Here is a 25,368-nt window from a genome sequence, read left to right as displayed (position 1 = left end):
CTACTCTGCGCACTCACTCTGCACTCACTACTCTGCGCACTCACTCTGCGCACTCCCTACTCTGCGCACTCACTACTCTGCGCACTCCCTACTCTGCGCACTCACTACTCTGCGCACACACTACTCTGCGCACACACTACTCTGCGCACACACTACTCTGCGCACACACTACTCTGCGCACACACTACTCTGCGCACACACTACTCTGCGCACACACTACTCTGCGCACACACTACTCTGCGCACACACTACTCTGCGCACACACTACTCTGCGCACACACTACTCTGCGCACACACTACTCTGCGCACACACTACTCTGCGCACACACTACTCTGCGCACACACTACTCTGCGCACACACTACTCTGCGCACACACTACTCTGCGCACACACTACTCTGCGCACACACTACTCTGCGCACACACTACTCTGCGCACACACTACTCTGCGCACACACTACTCTGCGCACACACTACTCTGCGCACACACTACTCTGCGCACACACTACTCTGCGCACACACTACTCTGCGCACACACTACTCTGCGCACACACTACTCTGCGCACACACTACTCTGCGCACACACTACTCTGCGCACACACTACTCTGCGCACACACTACTCTGCGCACACACTACTCTGCGCACACACTACTCTGCGCACACACTACTCTGCGCACACACTACTCTGCGCACACACTACTCTGCGCACACACTACTCTGCGCACACACTACTCTGCGCACACACTACTCTGCGCACACACTACTCTGCGCACACACTACTCTGCGCACACACTACTCTGCGCACCCACTACTCTGCGCACCCACTACTCTGCGCACCCACTACTCTGCGCACCCACTACTCTGCGCACCCACTACTCTGCGCACCCACTACTCTGCGCACCCACTACTCTGCGCACCCACTACTCTGCGCACCCACTACTCTGCGCACCCACTACTCTGCGCACCCACTACTCTGCGCACCCACTACTCTGCGCACCCACTACTCTGCGCACCCACTACTCTGCGCACCCACTACTCTGCGCACCCACTACTCTGCGCACCCACTACTCTGCGCACACACTACTCTGCGCACACACTACTCTGCGCACACACTACTCTGCGCACACACTACTCTGCGCACACACTACTCTGCGCACACACTACTCTGCGCACACACTACTCTGCGCACACACTACTCTGCGCACACACTACTCTGCGCACACACTACTCTGCGCACACACTACTCTGCGCACACACTACTCTGCGCACACACTACTCTGCGCACACACTACTCTGCGCACACACTACTCTGCGCACACACTACTCTGCGCACACACTACTCTGCGCACACACTACTCTGCGCACACACTACTCTGCGCACACACTACTCTGCGCACACACTACTCTGCGCACACACTACTCTGCGCACACACTACTCTGCACTCTGCACACACTACTCTGCACTCTGCACACACTACTCTGCACTCTGCACACACTACTCTGCACTCTGCACACACTACTCTGCACTCTGCACACACTACTCTGCACACACTACTCTGCACACACTACTCTGCACACACTACTCTGCACACACTACTCTGCACACACTACTCTGCACACACTACTCTGCACACACTACTCTGCACACACTACTCTGCACACACTACTCTGCACACACTACTCTGCACACACTACTCTGCACACACTACTCTGCACACACTACTCTGCACACACTACTCTGCACACACTACTCTGCACACACTACTCTGCACACACTACTCTGCACACACTACTCTGCACACACTACTCTGCACACACTGCACACACTACTCTGCACACACTACTCTGCACACACTACTCTGCACACACTACTCTGCACACACTGCACACACTACTCTGCACACACTACTCTGCACACACTACTCTGCACACACTACTCTGCACACACTACTCTGCACACACTACTCTGCACACACTACTCTGCACACACTACTCTGCACACACTACTCTGCACACACTACTCTGCACTCTGCACACACTACTCTGCAGAGTGCAGAGTAGTGTGTGCACACACTACTCTGCACACACCACTCTGCACACACCACTCTGCACACACCACTCTGCACACACCACTCTGCACACACCACTCTGCACACACCACTCTGCACACACCACTCTGCACACACCACTCTGCACACACCACTCTGCACACACCACTCTGCACACACCACTCTGCACTCACCACTCTGCACTCACCACTCTGCACTCACCACTCTGCACTCACCACTCTGCACTCACCACTCTGCACTCACCACTCTGCACTCACCACTCTGCACTCACCACTCTGCACTCACTACTCAGCACTCACTACTCAGCACTCACTACTCAGCACTCACTACTCTGCATTCTCCCTTCCGTAGTGTAAATGCCCTTCACGGCCGGATGCAGTATGTAGGTACTCTCATATATTTCTTGGCACCTACGATGTAAGACTGTGTGTTGGATGTAGGAGGACATATATAGCAGTTTTGTTTCACTCATTGCACTAGCACTGTGCTTTTATCCTCTCTTCTCCGTTTGATTAAACACATCACTTATTAAGAGGGGGGCTTCGGGCAGCGCGCCTGGCGCTGTGACAGGGAAGGGACGTATGTCTCCTCACAGGAAAGGGTTGGCGGCAGCAGTGCTTTACTGCACATTCTGCAAAGCAACCCGCCGCATCAGCATCATCTCCAGCGCGTCGGGTCAACCGTAAAAAGTGCCCCGTGTCCAGAAACAGCATAACAAGTACCCAGGCACACGCGCTCCTCCGAGAGGGGCTCTTGGATAAATGCAGTTGGGTGGCACGCGCGGTATTTTTCGATGGGCCGCGAAATGGATTCGTCAAGATATGTTCTAGACCACCACCCATCTGTGAAAGTTTTCAAAAAATCTTTTACGTCGCTGCCAATACAGGCACAGCAGAGCTGCCAGACAGGCACGTGGCGAGCCAGCGAGCCCCGAGCTTACAGCACGTTAGACTGAGAGGCATATTATAACTATGCTGTTATGGGTATGGCTTAACACTAAAATACCTAGCGTACAAAGGCCAACATGTCATAACTAGTTTAAGCTAACCTACAGAAACATCAAATATATAGGTGAGCAACCCAATATACCCTTGCGGGCTCGGGCAAGGTTAATTCAAAGAAAGTTGGCCAGCAAGGGGTTTTGTTGATTAGCTAATTTACAGCACAATGGGGACCTGTATTACATCATTGGGGTACCCGGGTCTGAAATAAATCAATGGCTGTTATGGATTAATTAATTTCTTGAAAAAAGTCCAGTACAATCAGGATACAGTGTTACCACACTAACACTATATATACATTGAATAAAAGAACGAAAAGACCAGGATTTTGTGTTATTTGAGAATTATTATTCAAATCAGGCAGGGTACATACATAGATAATATTTAGATATTCAAGGTATCGATAGTTTCATCCTTAAACATATCTAAACATTAAGTCCAAACTGCTGAAACATATATACAGTGATTTCAACCAAATAATCAGAAGAAAATCAAAGGAAGGTGAGAACACAAGATATGCAGAGATGGACTGAAGTAGTCGAAGTTTCGGTCTTTTTTGAAGATTTTCATAAGACCATCATCAGGACAGAAAGGTTATATATACAATTGATGACCCTTTAGATTTCTTGAATGTACGTCTATAGGTTTTTAAGACGACCGCAACACTTAAAATCGTGGCGTTGATTAAGGGCAGACACGGATTCTCAAATGCCCAATTATCACTCTTTATTTAAATAGGAATGCTGTCTGAGATTACCATCAGAGGATCCAGAATGAGTCGTTTTCCCAAAGTACTTGTGAATATCTAATTAGAGTTTTCAAACGTCACCGCTCCGAGAAAGCTTCAGGCAGGTCCGGTAAGGCTTACCGACCTGCCTGAAGCTTTCTCGGAGCGGTGACGTTTGAAAACTCTAATTAGATATTCACAAGTACTTTGGGAAAACGACTCATTCTGGATCCTCTGATGGTAATCTCAGACAGCATTCCTATTTAAATAAAGAGTGATAATTGGGCATTTGAGAATCAGTGTCTGCCCTTAATCAACGCCACGATTTTAAGTGTTGCGGTCGTCTTAAAAACCTATAGACGTACATTCAAGAAATCTAAAGGGTCATCAATTGTATATATAACCTTTCTGTCCTGATGATGGTCTTATGAAAATCTTCAAAAAAGACCGAAACGTCGACTACTTCAGTCCATCTCTGCACATCTTGTGTTCTCACCTTCCTTTGATTTTCTTCTGATTATTTGGTTGAAATCACTGTATATATGTTTCAGCAGTTTGGACTTAATGTTTAGATATGTTTAAGGATGATACTATCGATACCTTGAATATCTAAATAATATCTATGTATGTACCCTGCCTGATTTGAATAATAATTCTCAAATAACACAAAATCCTGGTCTTTTCGTTCTTTTATTCAATGTATATATAGTGTTAGTGTGGTAACACTGTATCCTGATTGTACTGGACTTTTTTCAAGAAATTAATTAATCCATAACAGCCATTGATTTATTTCAGACCCGGGTACCCCAATGATGTAATACAGGTCCCCATTGTGCTGTAAATTAGCTAATCAACAAAACCCCTTGCTGGCCAACTTTCTTTGAATTAACCTACAGAAACGGCATTGTTCCCTTTGGCAGACATGGGACCCTATTCGAATGACTCAGATATTGTGTCACTGTGAAAGTACATACTGCATTCCCTTACTCGTTTGTATAAATATTCCGTCAATGGAAAAGCAGAACGAGCAAAAAATAGAAAACGAATGTCACACGTGGTATAAAAACATTTGTATTAATGAACACTGTGCCCCGGAAGTCAGGCACGGTCGCCTGTGACGTGGGCGGGGCCACGTCCAGACCGGAAGAGGAGGCAGGCGGAGTCAAATGCGTCTCGCGCCCGGGGCTCCTGTGAGCGGTGTGGAGCCCCGGGCCGCGCCAGCAGGAGGTTGGGCGCCGTGTGCTGAGAGCAGAGTCCCCGACATTGGCCAGGTAAGTTCCAAAAGGCTGGGGGGCTTGGTGCACTTGTGTGTGTGTGTGTGCGTGTATGCTCGTGTGTGTATGTATGTGTGCGACGGTGACGGCGGGGGAAGAAGGGGGGGCCTCGGTGCACTTGTGTGTGTGCGCGTGTATGTGTCAGGGGGGGGGGTGTCTCTGTATGTATGTATGTGCGTGCGTGCATGGGCGCTTGTGTGTGTGTATGCGCATGCGTGTGTGGTGCTTGAGCTTCCCAGGAGACAGCGCCTGGCCACAGCGCGCGTTCACGTTTCAAATCGGCTCCAAGGATGCGCGTGGCCGAAACTGTCTCCTGGGAAGCACACTCGCTAACAAAAGATCTCGGCGAGACGCGCTTCCACACGTTGAGCCGAGACCTAAAAATGGGCAAGTCTACCCGAAGTTTTAAAAGACATGCTTGCACTAGCCAAGGGTCTGGGAGAGAGGTCTCCTCAAGTACATGCCGCACAAAAGTTACCAGCTCTGACCAAAGTGCAGGCCGAAATGACCGACCATTGCACTGCGGTTATCAGCTCACCAAAAGATCCACTGGTAGGGCCATGCAGTAATTTCATTTTGGCAGACCAAGGGAGTGGGGACCTTGAGGTCTTGGACCACGACACCGAAAGTGACGATTCATCCATCACCATACCTCTCTCGGAGAAGGAAGGTGCACCGGCTAGTGTAAATGCTCCGCTGTCAAGGAGAGCCAAAAAAAGACTAAAGAAACAACTAAAGAAATCTAAAGTCAAAAGCAGGAACATATCACCACCCACACTAACCCCTGGCGCCCTCGAAATTAAAAGTAGCCTTAAACCACCCTTTCCCATTTTCATCCCTAAACACGCACCCAAGATCGACAAGCCCAGAGATACACCTCTCGTCCCATGCGAGGCCCTCAGATATCAAATCCCTCACCTGGAGGAACAAGCCAACGTGGAGGCTCACTTTAGGTCTTCACAGGTGGTAATCGGCGCACAACCCAGCGCCACCGGCCCAACTGGTTGGGCACTGCAACGTAAGACAGAAACAAATCTTTCGCTGAACCGGGGGGTGCAGTTGGGACTGTCCTGTCTGGTAGGACTACCAACTGAGGCACCTGGCAGCCAGCAGCTAGGAGCTACATATAAAAACCTCCCACACCAGAATGCAATCAACGACGAGTGGCAAGGATCGTCAAGAGAGGTAGGATTATCAATCGTGGCGTCAGACAGACAGGCCAGGAGACACCCATAAAAATCTTCCACCCTCAATTCATCAGAGGCCCACGTCCCTGGGAGAAGGGGTAAAACGGTGCTCCACCGATTATAAAAACTCATCAGAAATACATGAGCTGGTGTTTACTCCTAGATACATAGCCATAGGCTCCTTTGACACTCTGAACAGGTCTGATATTGTCCGACTCTTTGGCCGTATTGATTCCCTGGCACATATCACCTCGGAGATGATCGAATGGGTGATGTTTAAGAGTCTGGAGACAGACACCCACGGTGACTCCACCATAGTCGGATTTGCTAATCAGCAAGCCCAATAGGCTGTCCTCAATGAAGTAACACAACTGGCAGAATGGGGCATTGAAGTCACCGCCCCCAGGGCGCCAAAATACCCACATGTCCTCAGACCTCATTACGGCCTTCAAGAACCTATCTCTTTTCTTAAAGGCACAAAATCTACCAGTCCAGATGGGGGACTGAAATCAGGGAGGCCAAGAACCCCGCTAAAAATAAAAATCCTGCTAAAAGAAAAGCAGCGTAGAGTCCAGAGGCCTCAGCAAGGACTGGCTTACACGGAGAACACATGGAGACAGGGCCCCTAACCCTGCCTACACCCATGAAAACAGAGCACGCGTAAATCCATCAAGGGGCCAAGATCGCAAGCTAACTATCATCGCGGGGCTACTTAATATTTTCAGGGACACGATCACTCTTGATTACCTTGCACAGGGGGACATATTGTGCATTCAGGAGATCTGGGCGAGGTCAACGACCCCAATAGCTGGCTTTTACGAACATTTTAAATCAGCAACCAAAAGGACAATCTTTGGTCGCCCGTCAGGGGGACTTTCCATCTTCGTAAGCCATGCCTGCAAATTCAATGTAAAATAACTAAATCTTGAGTCACCTGACCTGCAAGCCATCACAATAGAAGGGTTGAGAGCGGATCAAACACCCCGCCCGCTTTTATTAATCAACTGCTATCTCAACCCAGCAAAACTTCAATCCCCTCATGTCCTGGAATCACTCACCATCGCTCTGGAAGACCTACTAATAAGCCGCTTGCACCATGATGTAATAATAGCGGGTGACTTTAACCTGAGAGGCCTGGACCTGATCGATGTGGCACCCCCAAGTAAGAAGTCAGCCCCATTGATTGAACTTCTCGCAAACTATAATTTGCAATCCACCCACGGGACACAAAAAATGAGCCACCCCGCATGGATCGCTAATCCGACCATTAGGAACGTCTCCACTATAGATTATATCTTTACCAATGAAGGACTGGCTCACAAACTTTGCAATTTCACTGTGGATGACAGAGTCGAAAGCGACCATAGGCCCCTTCGTGCCACATTTAATCTGACACGTGAACAGGTGGATTCCCACGAAGTAATTGGTACGACCACAGGCGAAGAACATCATCTAGTTCTCAAAAGAATAAAATGGTCGACCAATCTCAGCCATAGACTTTCGGCCTATGTAGCCAGCAGGGAGGTAGAACGAAGGCTACAAAACAGTGAGAATATCATACACCTATGGGAAACACTGACCAAGGATATATTGAAGTGCCTGGGCAACACTCACCAACCAAGAAGCTGCCAAAAAAACACCAGGCCAAGTTGCTTAAAAACGCAGAGCCTGTGTCAGATTAAGCGTGCACTCAACAAGACAGCTAGGGCAAAAAAGAAAGGCACCCACCTGCCAGGGGGGCCCCCCATTGCCGTTTTGTGAGCCAACTACAAAAAGAAAATCTGGGAATTGAAAAGACAGCGGACCGAACAGAACTGGCTGACAGTGTTTTCCTTAATCAAAGAAAAAGACAACAGCAAGCTCTGGCGCTATATCAATAGCTTGTCCCTTGGAGGTGCGCACAAGGAAAACAGTGTTGCAGGGAAAGTGTGGGAACAGTATGCAAAGGGGCTGTATACCTGTGAGCCAAATCGGCAAACTCCCTGCAAAACCGCGTGGTCCAAGGCGGCAGCCGCTACCATCAAAACTGAATGCGCCCTGACAGAAGACCCAAGACCGACCCGACCCGGAAAATTTTCGGAGGCGGAGATAGTAAAGCACATCAAGGCCATCAGAACCGACGGCGCCCCCGGCCCAAACGGGATCCCTGCCCAGGTTTTTAAGACCGCCCCAGCCTTCTTTGCAACCACACTTACTCCTTTATACAACCACACATTCGCAACCGCAATCTTGCCAACTTCCTGGAAAGGCTCAATTCTATTCCCCATTCATAAAAAAGGCGATCACTTGAACCCGGCTAATTACAGACTCATAGCCCTTCTTGACATTGAAGCTAAGGTATATGCCCGCCTTCTTTTAAAAGACCTGGAGACCTGGGTGGATAAGAACGGCATTCTTCCGCCCTCACACACCGGCTTTAGGGCTAACAGTTCCACTATGGATAACATCATAGCGCTCACTTACCTCGCGAAGAAGGCTAACACTAGGAATAAGTTGGCTCTGTTCTGTTGCTTTATAGACTATTCTACGGCCTTTGACCGAGTGAACAGAAGCCGGCTTTGGGCAAAACTAGAGTCCTGGGGGCTCCCCAAAGCCCTGCTAAAAGCCATAAAAGCACTTTACGAGGGGACCTGGGTCCAGGTGAAACTAAGCCCTACAATCACAATAACAAGAATTGCCACCAACTCTGGTTTAAAGCAGGGGTGCGTTTTGGCCCCCCTACTTTTTAATCTGTATACAGCGGACATGGGGCAAGCCCTGGAAGATGCCAACCTAGCACTTCCAAGACTGGGGAAGCTGGTCCTGGGAATGCTCCAGTACGCAGACGATACAGTAATCATGGACCACACCAGGGTAGGGCTTCAAAGAGCCTTAAATAGTCTTGCCACCTACAACAAGGAGAATAATTTATGTATCAACGTGAGCAAGACCAAGATAGTAATTTTTGGCAAACACCATCACAAAACAAAAAGCTTCTTGGTCCCTGGGGGAGCACCGAATCACCACGGCCTCATCTTACAACTATCTGGGCATATGGGTATCTGAGAGGGCCACCGCAGTTAAACATAAAATAATATCGTCTTTAAGACGCTTAAGCCATGGCCTGGCCAGTCCCTCAGCAGAACCGATGCTGACAGTACTTAGGGCTAAACTGATCCCCGCCATCACGTACGGCCACATAGCCTACCCAGGGGCATTCGAGAAAGTGGTCCACGCGGCCCAGGCGAAAGCATATAAGATGGTGTTACGGGCCCCTAGACAGTCACGGAACAACAGGCTAAGACTAGAAATAGGCCTGAAACGACCAGAGTTGGCACTACTGGGGGATTGGCTAAAATATTATATTAGAGTACTAAAATCGCCCGAAAACACCTTAAAGCACTTCCTAAAAACCATTTTTGGCGATGCAGGCTCCCCATGGCACTCCAAGGTCGAACTAGCCATTGATGTTCTGAAAATCGAGGGAAGGAGCCTGTATCTTCACGAAATTCCACATTCTGCCTGGGCCCAAGTCCAGTCCATCTCTTTTGAGCTTGACCTTTCTTCGCTCCGGCACAACCCTCTAACTCTGGCCCTGGACAAGTCCTATATTCCCGGCAAACCCCAACCATACCTGCAAGATTCATTAACAACCCACGCAAGACAGAAAATTCTGTTTCTGCGCCTTTTGGCCCTCAGGATCGCGGACTTCAACCCAAATTGGGCACGAACGGACGGAGCCATTGCTTGCCAACTTTGCAACTATCACAGAGAATCCTGGCTACATCTGCTATGTTGCTGCGTAAAGTTGGCCAGCGATCGACAGCGATTGCTGCGCCCAGCATTATGGAACCTGGGCCACAGAACATGCAGAGAGGCCTCAGACTGGTGTTTCTCAGAAACTACGACCTGCTTGTTAGCTAGGGTCGGCAAGTTCATCTACCAAGTTAAAACGGCCCTCGATTCCCAATTAAAGGCTACTGATCCGAAGGGCCTCGACAGTGGGCTTAGCGCTTTCCCTGCCGCCCCACAGTCGTCAGCTTACAGTTAATTCAGGGAGATGTCACAAAGTAATTGGAACCATCGGACTGAGGTATTTAATCTGGGTCAGCCAAGGGTCTGATGCAGAACCTACCCACTGTCAACTGGCTCCGCAGCGTGACTGATGATGCCGAACTTCTACACGTCTCTGAGACTCTAGTAGGCGTGGATTCATGGAGAAATCAAAATCCTTACTTTTTTTAATAGAACCCTGACTGGACAAAAGCAGTTCACATAGTCAGCTTTTGTAACTATATAGCTGCACTCTCGGTTTTACTTGGAGTTGGGCGCGACGGGGGGGGGGGGGGGGGTATTTCATTGTATTTTACTGCAGTTCATTGTATCTTATACTGTAAAGATTTTAAGTAATCGCACAGTTTATTAATAAAAACAGATAGATGGATAAATAGATAGAATAGATAGATATGTTAGTGGCAATTGGTGCCAGGTCAAGTAGCCATTCAGGTGTTGAAATACTTGTAAATTGGAGAGAATCAACCAAATTCAAATGCATCTTCTCTGTTGAACAGTTCAGTCTCCAGCTAAAAGAGCACATTTATAGAATCTATGTTGAGGCTGATAATCCCATAATACCTGCTATGGCTGTAAATCAATTTCAAGGCAGGCATCGGTCAATCGGAGTCAGTCAAACATGTTCTGGAGCACACCACATTTTTATTAGTCCAAGTGAGAGGAAATGGCCTTGCCTTTTGTGTAAATTTTGCTTCCACGATACACTCTGTGTTGCTTAAATGTTCTTAATTCAATGGAGCGAGCACAAAGAGCCCCTCTCTCCTTATCCAACCCAGACACATAACAACCTAACTGCAATGGCTGATGCAGAAAGATGGGTAAAGTCACACAGTGTCAGGGGGGCTAAGAGGAGGCATCTACCTTCAAAGGAAACAGCTGTATCATCAATTGCGACATGCATACTTGAGCTCATATACACGATGACCCTGGAACTGGGCCACCAACTCACATCAAGTACAACCACGCTGCACAAACCTCTCACACTCAGAGGTTGATTAGGGAGTGAGGGGGTAATGGGATACAGTCCTGACATACTGCACAATAGGCAGAGCAAGCAGAGTGCCTCATTAGAACCACGGTTGTTTTGCCTGTGGAATGAAGAACGGGTTTCGAGTTTATAACACTGATCCACTGAAGGAAAAAGAGAAGCAAGGTATTTATTTTTCTGTTTGTAATTCCTAAATTTAGAAATTGGTTGATATCATGAAAATATATATACCTATTTGTTAATTAATTAATTTCTGTTTCACGAGGTTGGCATCCCCCCATAGAAGTACTTGGGAATTATATTTGATAGATTTGTATTTTGTCAATCACATTCCGGACCTAGTTACACACTTAGCCTAATACTGTTATGGCATATTATACTTCATTAACTGGTATGCGAGATGAACAAGGTTATGCGTCGTTAACATTTTTTAAGCAGACTTGTCTCTCGTCTAATGTATTCAATTATTGTTTTCAACCATTCTGGCTCAAAAGCTTTAGACTTAATTGAAGGTACTGATTTGCAGAATTGCTGCTTAGTAGGGCTTCATCTCTTCCTAAATCGATCTGGATTTAGGTTTCCTGCAGGGTTTAAGAAGGGTGATAGTGGACTGTATTTATTTAATTCTTCAGCAGTTATTATTTGGAAAGAATTTAACTGCTCTAATTCTAGACTAATCAGCATGACTAAGTAAAGACTAGTGCCAGAGTCAGTATAATTTGCTGCAAAGCTGGAATTAAGGTCCCACTGAGCTAGAACAACTCAGGCAAATATTCGATCTGAGAGATTTGCTGATGATATGTATTTTCTCAGCAACCCAAAGATAGGTGTATGGTTAAGTGAACTTTTTATATTGCCTGCTACTCAAAAATCTCTCCGTTCAGGATTAAATTGACTAATTGGTAGAATGTACAATAATAATCATTTAAATTAAGTTCATTTGTTAGTCAGTGGAGGGAAATATAAATAATAATGTTGTTGTTTGTATTAACTTAATATAGAAACTTTAGACCACATTCTTACAGAGTGCCCTGGCCTGAAAGGTCTACAACAGTGATAACTAAGAGAAATGTACATTGAATATAATGCATATACAAGCAAGTAGGAAATGTCTGTTTCCTTGAGGGGCCAATCCAATAAAGTGGTTATAGTGTGCTTAAATATATGTGCTGTACTAACAGTTATTTTTCTAGGATATACATATTACCACCTTTCTAGACTACTTTGTTGTTGATGAGATATGGATCTCTTAAGTGTCGTCGTCAGACTATACCTTACACACTTTGCACCTTTAATTTATAGTATGTTGTAATGTGCAAGAGGAAAGCTGTTGAGTTTACAGAGAGTTGCAAGACCAAAAAAGATGGTAAAACATGTATATGAGAACTGCACTTTGAGGGACATAGAAGTCATGTTAGAAGTAGTTGAATCTCGTTTAAATCCGTGGAGGACATTGAAATCTCGTACGAAGGCTCCAAAGGAAGCTAAGCTTTTAACAAAAAGGGCAGCAAACAAGCAAATTAGTCATGACTGCTCCAAGATTGCAACTGACACTTACAGCACACTTAAGACTGCTCCTTCGTTAAGTGACAGTTCCGACACTTTGTCTACAGAATCACAAGTCTACTTAGAGTCAAATGTGATTTGTAGCAATAGATTGATACCCCTAGCTAATATGAAGCCTTAAGAACAAGGTGATAATAATAATAATAAACTAGCTCTAAAAGAGAAGGATTTAGCAGACACAAGTGTGACAGTAAAAAAGGCCTCTCAAGTACAAATAGTCATGGTTGGTACAGACACTTGCAACTTGCGTACAAGCTACAAGATGTGGTAGGGGATTTTAAAAATGAAACCTGCATGGAAACTACTGGTCCGGACCAAAAAATATGCCATGAGAGTGCCTGTCCCATTTCCCACTGCCCCAGTGGTGAAAGTGTTGTCCCAAGAAACAAGCTCAGCAGTATGTATAGGAATTATACTAGGGACCCTATGTCAAACGGTACAGTTACAAACCCCACACAATGGATACAGTTGCTACAAAATAATACTATTCAGAAACAATGTAATCACTTTGCCATGGATGGTAAGGACCAGACAGGAAACAGGACCCTGGATTCTTTGAGGATTCAACCTCGTCTGCTGTTCATGCAAGATCACTTATGATGAAGGGCAGGGTTGTGTTCATATCCACCACTCAAATTACTTTCATATTTCACTATACTAATTCAGCACTAATCCTTTTTGGGTTTCCGGAGTAGTTTGCTTCAAGATTCTGCTATCTTTCCGAATCCGAATCCAAATAACTGACTAACCTATCCACCACTTAAAATGTACTTGCATGTTTCACTATACTAATTCAACACTAATTCTCTATGGGTCCCGGAGTAGCATGCAACTCGCCGGAAAAGCGCTTCAACGCCTCATCAGGGGTAGTAAGCGCAATATCAATACAATACAATACAATTAATCTGAGGTGAGGGTAAAAGGTCCTGTGACCCATCACTGATAACCAAATACCACAAACCAAGAGATTCTGTGTGGCCTGGATAAGCACATAGAAGTCAAACATGTTATAATGAAGTTGAAATTTGATTGATCCCCATCTCCAGGAGAGCGGAGAACCCTGCTTGGTGGCAGGAAAACATGCTGGGTAAGTGAGAAATAATGTACTCAGAAGCAAGGGGTAACAAGGTTATCATACCAGTAACGTTCGGCCATACAATCACCTCCAATTCGACATGCATGTGCTTGAAACATATCTTCTTTTGCTTGGTAAAGAAACAATGGGAAGAAGGCCAATATCAGAGTGTTTGTATAAACTCTATAACTGGATGAAGGCGACATTTGTATATCTCAATGAGATTCTGCTGCAAGATCCATTTTCTTTTTTTTTTTTAAATTTTTGAAAACCTTTATTGTGCACAAGAAGCAATAACATATACGGGCCTACAACCCTCCGGCCGGCCACGAACAAGCAGTTAGCACGATAGCATACATTATGGCGACACAGCACTGTATCAGAATCGTAAACATTTACAGGAGAAAGACTGAGGATTACACAGCACCGTGCCACAGGATAGTTGTAGGTTAAATTTTAAATTTTCATTATGCAACTATGAAGATCAGGTCGTAGTATTCCGTACTAAGAAAGAGGATATAAGCAAAGTCCATGCAGGCGGGACCTGATGTTAGCGTCTGTATCAAGCAAATCCCAATGCGATAATCAAGTCCCCGCCAGGCAGGATGGCCACACGATAGTTATGCCACGTCGTAGCGCCCATGACCCAGTCACATTTCCACTGCCACCCTACACCCAGCACTCCCAACATGGAAGGTAAGTGAAAAACATAGAAAGAACAAAACAGGTCCCATAGAAACTAACAAAAAGGAACAATAACCCCCCACCCTGCACACATGCAGAGGCTATGTACTACCCCCCCCCCTAGCAGCGTGCCTGTCGCCCCATAAACCCGAAATTTAGGAAGAAGAAAGTCGGAAACGAGGAGAAAGAACAGCGAGAAGTGTAGAGGAAGAAAGGAAGGAAACAAGAAGAAGAAGAAAAAGAAAAGGAAAAACATCACTCTTGGATTCAGGGAGGGAGAAAAGGACAAGCTAATCAACCACTCCCCGAAAAGGAAAAGGCGGGGGGAGGAGCCCTCTATGCCTCAGAACTCCCGGGATCCCAGCCATCCACTACGTGCCCACACCGAAGCCTCCGACTCCAAAAGCGACTGAGCTGCACTAATTTGCGACAATCGAAGCGATGGAAGAAAACAATACACAATATGTGTACACAACATGTACAGGAGCAGTTTCAGTCCCTGGGCAGCCCACACGAATAAACACTGTATAAGTACTCACCCCAAGCATGACCCGATAGAGGGGCATACGTTAAGGCTAATCAGCAATAATCACCCATCGGATCCCGGACCCAGACAAAACCCCCCTCCCATCGTAAAAGAGCACAATTGTACAGGATAGACACAGGTCCCAACTGGGGAGGAGGCTACAAGCGCAAATCAAGCACCAAATCTAAACGAGAAACAGTCCAGGTCACCGCCAGCCGATCTAACTAGCCGAAATGAGGGGCCACTTCAACCCTGGCCCGATCGATGAAACTTCTCCAGGCGTGGCCATTCCATCGGTACCGGTACAAGAAGGAAACTCAGCCCTGTCCCGAACGGCAAAATCCGGCCCGGGCTGGCCATTGCCGCGAGCTCTCACTGGGAAGAACAAAGGGACAAAATGGCCTCTCCAGGCAAGCATGGTATTCCGGAGACGGAGAGGAGCGACCCCGAACAACACCAGTGCCAGCAATAAGTCTGTAAAACACCCCCTCCGTCACCGGACAGCACAGGTTCAGCAACTGCAGAGACACGGCTTCAGAAATCAAGTCTCCAGGGAGGGACAGGCTCTGGAAGGTCGATAGACATGGAGATTGAGGCACGGTCCCCAGAGTGGGGGGCAACATTGTATCCAGAGCCCCTCCGAGGGGAAGATCTCCCACACTGTAGCCAGAGGCACTGCTCACCATTTCCCTCTCAGAGCTCGACTGTGTAACCTTTCCGGACTGCACTGAAAGCGGCGGGGGGACAGCCTGCCCCGATTGGGAGGCACAGGATAATGCTCCCTCGATCCTCTCCGTCAGCTCCTGGACGGTCCGCCGCCATGTTGTCCCCAAGTCTGCGATAGCGCGCAGAATGTCCCCATAAGTCAGGGAGTCCTGGGGTAGTAAGCCATCCGCTGCGGGCGGCGATGCACCGGGGTCCTCCTCTAGTCCGGGATCAGGCAGGGCAGTATGCAGCAGGGGTGGCGGAGCAATCTGACCCCCGTCCCGTGAGCCAGGCGCCATCGCCGCCACTCCGGATTTCGCGGTGGTGAAGGGGGAGGCGAACAAACCCCCCTGGAAGCCGGCGTTAATACACGGTGGAAGTGCAGCCCACAGATAGGGGATCGTATAACATGAGAGTCTCTCAGCCTCTCCCACCAAAGCAAAGGAGCCACCGCCGCAATGCACCCCCGGACGGGGAAGGTCCAGACAAAGCGCTGCAGAGCGGGGGGAAGCGCCGCGTTGGAGGCAGCACTTGCATGTAGACGTACCTCGGCCAGGGCGAATAAATCAGTGTCGAAAAGGAGCCAAGCAGTCCATCGCCGAGGTCGTCACACTCCTGTAGGCAGCGGCACCACCCCCGCTCGTCCAACCAGCTCGGTCACGTAATGGCCGGCGGTAGCGTTCAGTGTAGCTGCCCGGGCAGCTCCGGAGAACGAGGAAAGCAGTGAATACTGCACCGATTCAGGCGGCGGAGACCTCGATGGGAAGCCAGTCGTTTCTGCACGTTTGTCTCGTCATTTTGGCACGGTGTGCGCCAGGATTAAAGGCAGGATTTCGTGACAAAGGTTGGTGGCTCACGGAGCCGGGAGCTCAGACGTCCGTCCCGATCGCCATCTTGGCTCCTCCCCCGCAAGATCCATTTTCAATGCCCACATAGCTCACCCCAAAACAAAAATGTGAGGAGCTGCAGTATATTAGACATAATGACAAAGACATAAAACACTGTACAACTTTCCATTAAATCCTATCGCTGTACACAACAGATCAAGTCATTGTAAAGCTGAATTACTACAGTGCTACAAATGGGGATACTCAAATTGTGTTACAGATGGCAGCACATAAAAAATCGGGCATGAAGGCTGGATATCAATTGGAAGAAAAGTGACCACATTAAAACTACATTAAAACACACCTTTGGCTACCACTACAAATCCAGAATAATGTTTTATGCAATAAACTTAAAATTTCTGGAGCATGGGCTCCCAGAATAAGCACTTGCCTCTCTATGGTCTGCATACCACAGTCAAGATGAGTGCCCAGACAGGCGAGTGAGATGGAGAGTTAGAGGTGGGGAGAAGGAGAGGTTATGGGGTGAGAAAAAGGAAAAAATAACAATGCCTTTTATTATTGTTTTCATTTTAAAAACATAAAGGGCTTTGTCATTTACAAAACCAATAGCTCCAACTTTCCTACTGCGAGACCTATTGTGCACTGCACAGTGTGGGTGAAAGTGGCACTGCGTGTGTGTGAGTGGCTTTGAGTGAGTTGCGTTGCGTGGGTGAGTGGCGTTGTGTGTGTGAGTGGCGTTGCGTGGGTGAGTGGCGTTGCGTGGGTGAGTGGCGTTGCGTGGGTGAGCGGCGTTGCGTGGGTGAGCGGCGTTGCGTGGGTGAGCGGCGTTGCGTGGGTGAGCGGCGTTGCGTGGGTGAGCGGCGTTGCGTGGGTGAGCGGCGTTGCGTGGGTGAGTGGCGTTGCGTGGGTGAGTGGCGTTGCGTGGGTGAGCGGCGTTGCGTGGATGAGCGGCGTTGAGTGGATGAGCGGCGTTGAGTGGATGAGTGGGGTTGAGTGGATGAGTGGGGTTGCGTGGATGAGTTGTGTTGCATGTGTGAGTGGTGTTGCTTGGGTGTGTGAGTGTGGCTGCTTGGGTGAGTGGCGCTGCTTGGGTGAGTGGCGCTGCTTGGGTGAGTGGCGCTGCTTGGGTGAGTGTGGCATTGCGTGGGTGATAGTGGGCTTGCGTGGGTGTGAGTGGCGTTGCGTGTCTGAAAGTGGTGCTGTGTGGGTGAAAGTGGCACTGCGTGGGTGTGAGTGGGTTTGCGCGAGTGAGTGAGTGGCGTTGCGTGGGTGAGTGTGGTGTTGCGTGGGTGATAGTGGGCTTGCAGTGGTGTGAGTGGTGTTGCGTGTCTGTAAGTGTTGCTGTGTGGGTGAAAGTGGCACAGAGCCTTTAATGTGGCCTGGCGCAGGAGAAATGCTGCTGCTGCTAATTAAATATAAAAAGTGTTTAGGGACTCACGGCTGCCGAGAGTAACAAGGCAGTGCTGGGAGGGGGGATGCACACCAACTGAAGTGCTCTGGTTGCACGGCCTGCACCCGGCCGTGTGAAGTGATAAGCCTTTGAAGTACACAGGCATGCTGTGACGGAGGTGTGAGAGGTCTGGCAGGGAACAGATGGCCTGGGTGTGAAGCAGGGGGCGGGGCATCGCTGGGGAAGCCTGTGGGAGGGTGATTGATGCCTTTGATGTGGGGAGGGAGGAGAGCCTTTTGCGAGCCTGCAGGAGAAATGCTGCCGATGCGCGTGCATGTTTAATCACGTGATTCACGACTTAAAGAAAACCGCGGCTGAAAGCCCGTGGTTTGAAGAGGATTTTGCCGACTTGAATTCTCCCCATTTCCCATTCCTGCGCAATGGTAAAGGCGAGACCTAAAAAGAGGGGGGCAGGGAAGAGAAGAGGATGAATGAAGAGGGACGGGCTAGAGAGGAAGAATCGAGGGGGAGGTGGAGTTGCTTCCTGAACTCTGCCTGCAAGGGACTCTGGAAGGGTTCGAGAATTAAAAGTTACTGTCTAAAAACCAAAACAATCTCCTAATGTAGAAGATATAGAAGTGGAGAAAACTGAACATTTGCCTGGTTCTGTCAGGTACATTCACCACTGGCAAACTACATTATTACCTTTAAGAATCCATGTCCTACTGGACCTTCAGAACAAACTTAGGAGCAACACAAGTGGTCCTCAAACTTTGTTCACAAAAACGTACTCTTTATATCTGATCCTCTGGAAGTTTGCTATTGAGGTTCTGCCTACGGCTGTTGGGAGATCCAACTGAGAGCACATCCTTCCCCTCACTCTTCATATGATAATTGAAAGACACTGTGACCAGATCGATGGTCCTTCTATTAGAGCAGATTATACAACGGTTTCACTGATTGTGTTTTTGCTTTGCAGCACTAACTTAGATCATAATGATGCCCGAAAGCCTACAATTATACTTGGTGAGATGCACAGATTTGCAAATTACATGAGGAGAGATAAAGCGACTGGAAGCAAGGAAGAGAGCTCTACAGCAACATTTACTGAAGAGCAAAAGAGTATTAATCCTGTGGGGCAGATTCACAAGCCCCTTGCGACACATTTACACCACAGTTGTGTCACTTCTGTGACGCAGCGGAGGCCTAAACCATGCACCATGTTGCGCCTTATTTACAATGTGACGCATCTAGGGAGATGCATCACGTTGTAAAGCCCTGCGCCACATTAAACCTGTGTCAGGTTTTATGTATGCAGGGTGGGCGTTCCATCGGAAAAAGCCTCGGAAAAGTGATGCAGTGAAATCTACAAGAATTCACTAAGTCACTTTTCCGACTGGTTGCGTCAAAACCCTGCACCTGCTTGAAGCAGGCGTAAGGCATGACGGAGCATGTTAGGTATGGTCAGCCCCTGAGCATTGCTGGAGTTGCGTTGCGCTTGCGACACGACTCCAGCAATGCACAGCCCTTACACCATCAGATGCGTCACGCATCTGTTTATCCTTGCGCTCAGAAGTGAGTCCCGTGCTCTCCATGCCACTGGAATGAAGCTATCCTGGCTGAAGAGGGGTGATACCACGAAACTGTTCCTAGGATGGTTGTTTACAGTCCAGGAAGGACCTGACTTGGCAGTTCGGGCTGGACTGTTCCCATGAGGCACAAGGTCAAGACTGATTTTGTACATGGCTGGGTTCAAACTGAAATGGCATGGTGAGCAAAACAAGTGATGGATTTAGACCCAGATCTCTGTACTGGGGGTGAATGTATGACATTGTTCTGCATTTTGTCCATCAACTGTTGTTTTTGCATTGTAAATGCAGCACATCTGTGGTGGCGCATGGGTAAACTTGTGTGACACATCTAACCTGGCGCATCCCTTGCTGATATGCAGGGATGCGCCAGTCCTTGTAAATCTGCCCCTGTAAATTTAAGTTGTTTGAAGACGAGGGTCTTTTTCGATAGCCAGAGACTAGAGAGAGGCTGCGTCAGGCTGTTGCGCACTCTATACTTGGACTTAATATATTAACTGTGGCTGGACTGGCTGAAATGAAGGAAACACCTAGAAAGGGCTGGTATTTTCTTAGATTCTGAAAGAAGGGTTAGAAACACTTCTATGGATAAAAAAAAAAGGGGTTCTCTTTTTATTCTATTTCTAATGATTGCCTCTACTGAACAAAAACGAAAGCAACAGATAATTACAAGTGGCTACAAGTCAACTGCAATTTGCAGGTTACACCCTGATTTCAGTTTAAACACCAACAAATGTAGGCTCCCACCCGCAGATTGTCTGAGTCTATCATGTTATTTTAATTGGGGTAAGAGCTAATTTTCTCCCATCACCAATGTGAATTGTGGAATCACCAGTTACACATGGGTAGGGTGACAGGAAAGAGCTGTTACAGCTGTATTACAGACAAGTGACAGACATTATTAGGAACCCATAGCAGTGTAGTGTCAACCCCGAAAATATTTTCTCTGACCCAGTTGGTGCTGGAAATGTGAATTTTGGGGATCACATGGAAAATGTATTTTCATGCAAGTGTGGCCAGTTGCCTAGAAGGGAACACATGTCCCAAAACAGGGCAGAACCCATGGATTATGAGCACTTAACCAGCAGGACTCTCCTCAGAGCCCATAAATCATAAAAGGGTATAAGTGAAGGGAGGCCCTGTCTGAACCACAGAGTTCATGACAGAACCTGACTATAATTGCTCGTCAATTCCAATTGGAAAAGGAACAGCAACACACATATTTTCTTACAAGCAAAACTCATGTGCTCTCTTCCCATTCTTCTGTTCTCTCGCGAGATTAGCGCAATCGGTCGGTATAGGTGACCAGACCTGCACCATCTTCTTTGATTATAAGTCATTGATGTGTCCTGTACACGTCCTCTTGAAACGAGTCTCCACGTTTATGCCTGCTGTGTGGCTGAAAGATTGATTCTTGCTACTCTTTCTTCTGCACACACGTAAAATAGGAGCCCCAAACGAGTCTACTGATATGATAAAGCATTTGAAACAAAAGGAGATTTACCAATCATCACACAGTTCGGTGAATGAAGACCTCAATATTCAAGCTATGTCTTTTAATGCGAACAGCCACTGGGTTATAGCCTTATTACCCTAGCTTTTTTGTCAAGAATACTGGACAGGCTTGCCAAGTACGTAGAGAGACTTGGAACCCACCCAAAGGTTATCATTCTGTGGCTTTCTTGTCCTTTCATTTGCCTGATTATTCATGTCTCGGCTTGTCAGTCTTGTAGTTGTTCCTATCAAGGAGCATTGCGTTTTACAATTGATTTGATTATATTGCATTTTTGCTTCCAATAATTGCTATGCAAGCAGTATTTTTTCTTTCAAGCTCTTCTGAGTGTGTGTTTTCACTCTTGTCCTCATTTACTTGTCTTCCCCCTGGGGAACTCTGTGTTGTTCTCCGTCATCCGTATGCTTCTCTCCCTGAACTCTCCGTGTTGCACCCTCCCACCCTAGCCATCTGTGTTCCTTTCCTGTACCTCCCACCCACCACTCTGTTGCTTTGGCTTTCCATCCTCCCTTGTGTGGCTTTTATGCCACCCAATTGTGTCAGTTCCCAACGCTTCTTGTCTTATATATAAAAAAACACCTTTTCACATTTCAGGCCTGCCAACTCACAAGGTGCCGCCATGAGACATGCAAGATCGGCTCTCGTCACACGGCCACCCAATGAGGAGCCAATATCACACTGTTGCAGGGAAAACGAGTTGAAAACCCCTGTAAATAGTGGATGTCCAGTTTGTTTTCCGAGGCTTTTAACGTCCATTAAAGGGTGTGAAAACACCCCAGGACATAGGCAATAGCTTCAGTAAGCTTTACATTTTTGAAGGAGAGAGCTTGGGGGGCAGGGTGGGGTCCAAAGTGCCACGTTGAAAACCCCTGTAAATAGTGGATGTCCAGTTTGTTTTCCGAGGCTTTTAACGTCCATTAAAGGGTGTGAAAACACCCCAGGACATAGGCAATAGCTTCAGTAAGCTTTACATTTTTGAAGGAGAGAGCTTGGGGGGCAGGGTGGGGTCCAAAGTGCCACGTGGATCCTTCTTGGCACTAGGCCCTGCTCCACTAATCACAGGGTAAGATTTTGGTTAAAGTTGGCAGGTATCAATCAATCAATCAACCAGCCAGCATTTGTATAGTGCAGCACTGTCACCCAAGGGGTATCTGGGGGCTGTGGGTGTGATGTATCCGTCAAAAATCCAGGTCTTGAGTTTCTTTCTGAATTCTGCCAGGGAGGGTGATGTTCGGAGATGGAGGGGCAAATTGCTCCAAGTCTTGGCGGCTATGCATTTTATTTTTTAGTTACCAACCCAATGAGGATTGGTAACTAAAAAGAAATAAAATTGCTTATGTCAATTCGTAGGTGAGCGTATGCGTAGTGTGTGTGCCTATAAAACAGTGTGGAGCTTGCATCAAAGACTTATTTCGTTTAAAATTCAGCCACGCGGTAAACATCGTAGATGCTGTGCAGCGTGGCTAAACCCTACTGGCAATGCCAGTAGATCACAGAGGCAAGACCTTTTGGTTTTGTAAATGCTTGTTCTAGTATACCACTAAAAGTGGACAAAAAGTCAATTGCATGATAGAGTTGAAGCGGCCAGTCGCTCTGCGGGCGTCCATCTGTATCTATTCGTCCCCAAATGCCTATGCGAATATGTGTCTTTAACCAATCTAGGGGCATATTAGCAAGGGCTGGCGATATAATTATCGCCGCTTTAGCGTTCGTTTTTGGGCGATAAGTATATCGCAATATCAAGGACATGCTAGCGCGTGTTTCTTTCACCGAGAGCCCGTTTTTTCACAGCCTTGTCTCGCATCGCTAATGAGATGCAAAGAAGGCGTGGCTGTGAAAACAAAACATGAAAATATCGCGATAATAACAAGGAGGTGCAGCGATAAAAAAAATTATGCTACCTCGGCCTAAACGCTGGAATTTAACGTCTGTTAAATTCTAGACTAAAGCAATACTAATAACAGTAGGTGGGTTATGCTGTTAATACCACAGGGTCGTGCCAGCAATGGTATTGCTGTTTTCCATGGAACATCGCTGGAAAACCAGAGATATTCCATGGTAAACACCGCTATCGCTGGAATATTATCGCTTTAGCGCTATGCATTGTAAATATAGCGTTATCATGGCGATAATTTTCAGCAATAGCCGGCGATATTTCTATCGCTATGTGGGGCCGCCCTTGTTAATATGCTAGTTGTAACACACTGGATGATAGGGCGAGTTACGACAACGCCAAACATATATCACTCACAGATTTCAGATTTTTTGCAGGGCTGTTAGCAGGTATGCAATGCTCTAGGCCTGAGCTTTACTTTTACACACTGTCCGAGCTGTGTTACCTCGATTAGATGCACATATCCCAGAATGCATTAGGTTGTTGCTGTTTAGTGTAACCTCCTGCAAGTACCCGCACTTACAAGGGCATGGAATAGCGATGCCACGAGGCAAGGATGTGAAGTACAGCGTGATGATGCAGATGTGACGTCACGTAGCCAGCCGGCCTGGATACGTTATCCAAGTTATGACGTCACTGGAGGTATATAACAACACTTCGTGATTCCAATCACCACCCCCCTCCCACCCAAGGAAGGTTCAAGGAGACCCCCACTCCCCTCTATGTGACTTCCCCACATACACCCCCAGCTGAGTCCTCTAACCTGCCGAGGGCGCGAGGAGGAGCAGGCGGCGCCCCAGCCCAGCGCAGCCGGACAACAGCGTCATGGTCTGTCACCCCCGGAGTCCAGGAGGGCACAGGCAGCGTAGCGTGCAGGGAAGCGCCAAGAAGAAGGGTACCCGAGTCCCTCACACGGACGCCGCCATCTTTGCGGAAGCGGCCATGACGCGAAGGTTACCGGAGGCATCTACTTCCGGAGCGGAGCGTCCACCGGAAGCGTCCAGGCTCCTCAGAGTCCCGGTCAACCGCCATGTTGGAGTGGGGGATCCAGAGGGAAGAGTGGGGCTGTGCGACTAGAAACCAGGGTTTCCAACTCTGCAAGAGAAAGATACCGGTCATTCTTTGTTGTTTCAAGAGCCTACAAAGGCCTGGATCTGATTCTAAGTAGGACTGAAAACTAAATCGTATTTATTCATTTGTAACGTGAATGTTCTGCCCGGGTTTCCTTTAATTACTAGCCATGGATCATTGACACAGAACTAGAACACATTTAGTGCTTTCTGTTTATATTCGCAGTTCGAACTATGTGCAGAATGAGGCAAAAATACCAGCTTTGGTTGACTTTGCTTATTTTGTATTGACAAGGACATCATGGTGCCGGTAGAAAACTGGACTGGAAATCCTGGCAGCTCTCACTGGTAAACCAGTATAGTCACAGCAAACAGCTGCAAACAATGTACCCCATTCTCTCACTGCCTGCCCTCAAGTTCATCCCAGCTATTGCAATATTTATTTAGGGAAATTATAAACCAACATTCACCAAATGCCACAGACTCAAATTGTGAACTGCACAAATTCAGGCCAAGGAGTCTATTTCATTCATAAAAGTCTAACAATTGTTTGGACCTCACCCAATGTGATAAAGTAGTCTTATAGAAAGAAGCAGGTACAACAATTGCAGACCAATATATGTATGCAGATGTGCAGAGTTACTCATTGAATTTGTTGTGTGAGGGTGGCCATCAGCTCTCCTGAGTCATGATCAAACACTTTAACGTTATAAAACTAGAAAAAAGGGGTAATGTACTCATTGACTTATATTGAAACATATGCAATTTTAGACAAGAGGCAGCTAAAATAAAGACATTTTTGGCTTAAGCAATTAGGAGTCTCACACCTGAATTGGGTTTATCGGCATGTTTGCATGATGCCTCTCCACTCCCTCAGCAGTGGTAATCAATAGCATATTATACTCTGCGCACCTGCTAGTATGGTTTATGCCGTGACACTTTTTCATGTATATTTGTTATACCAAAACATGGATGTAAGGGGTTACATTTATGCAGCAAAGTAAAATCAAAATCAAGAGACATCATGGCTAGTAAGAAGAATTGTTTCCTGTGTGTAAGGAAGGGCTTCTATTTGTATGGTCATCCCCAAGTTTTTGGACTGATGCTGCTGCTGGTTTTTCGACTCTGAGAGTGCACTGAGCCCTGCTACCCAGACCTCAGTGCCTGTGCCCTTACAATTAAACTTGTATGGCAAATTTGCTCTTACCA

At 47.3% G+C, this 25,368-nt stretch overlaps 1 protein-coding gene across 1 annotated transcript in view; it reads right to left on the bottom strand.

Annotated features, from left to right (window-relative positions):
* The window catches only part of MRPL16 (mitochondrial ribosomal protein L16), a 63,247-nt gene extending 39,208 nt beyond the window's left edge, over window positions 1–24,039 (bottom strand). Inside the window, exon 1 of the mRNA XM_086953325.1 lies at window positions 23,853–24,039. Coding sequence (XP_086809451.1) covers window positions 23,853–23,916 — 64 coding nt within the window. The 5' untranslated portion in view covers window positions 23,917–24,039. The remainder of the gene's footprint in view (window positions 1–23,852) is intronic.
* Window positions 24,040–25,368: the final 1,329 nt, after the last annotated feature.

Source organism: Lissotriton vulgaris, chromosome 1_2 (genome assembly GCF_964263255.1).
Source record: "Lissotriton vulgaris chromosome 1_2, aLisVul1.2, whole genome shotgun sequence".
In the NCBI taxonomy this organism is placed as follows: Eukaryota; Metazoa; Chordata; class Amphibia; order Caudata; family Salamandridae; genus Lissotriton; species Lissotriton vulgaris.
The sequence above is the reverse complement of the archived record's forward strand: the minus strand, read 5'-3'. Positions and strand labels throughout refer to the sequence as shown.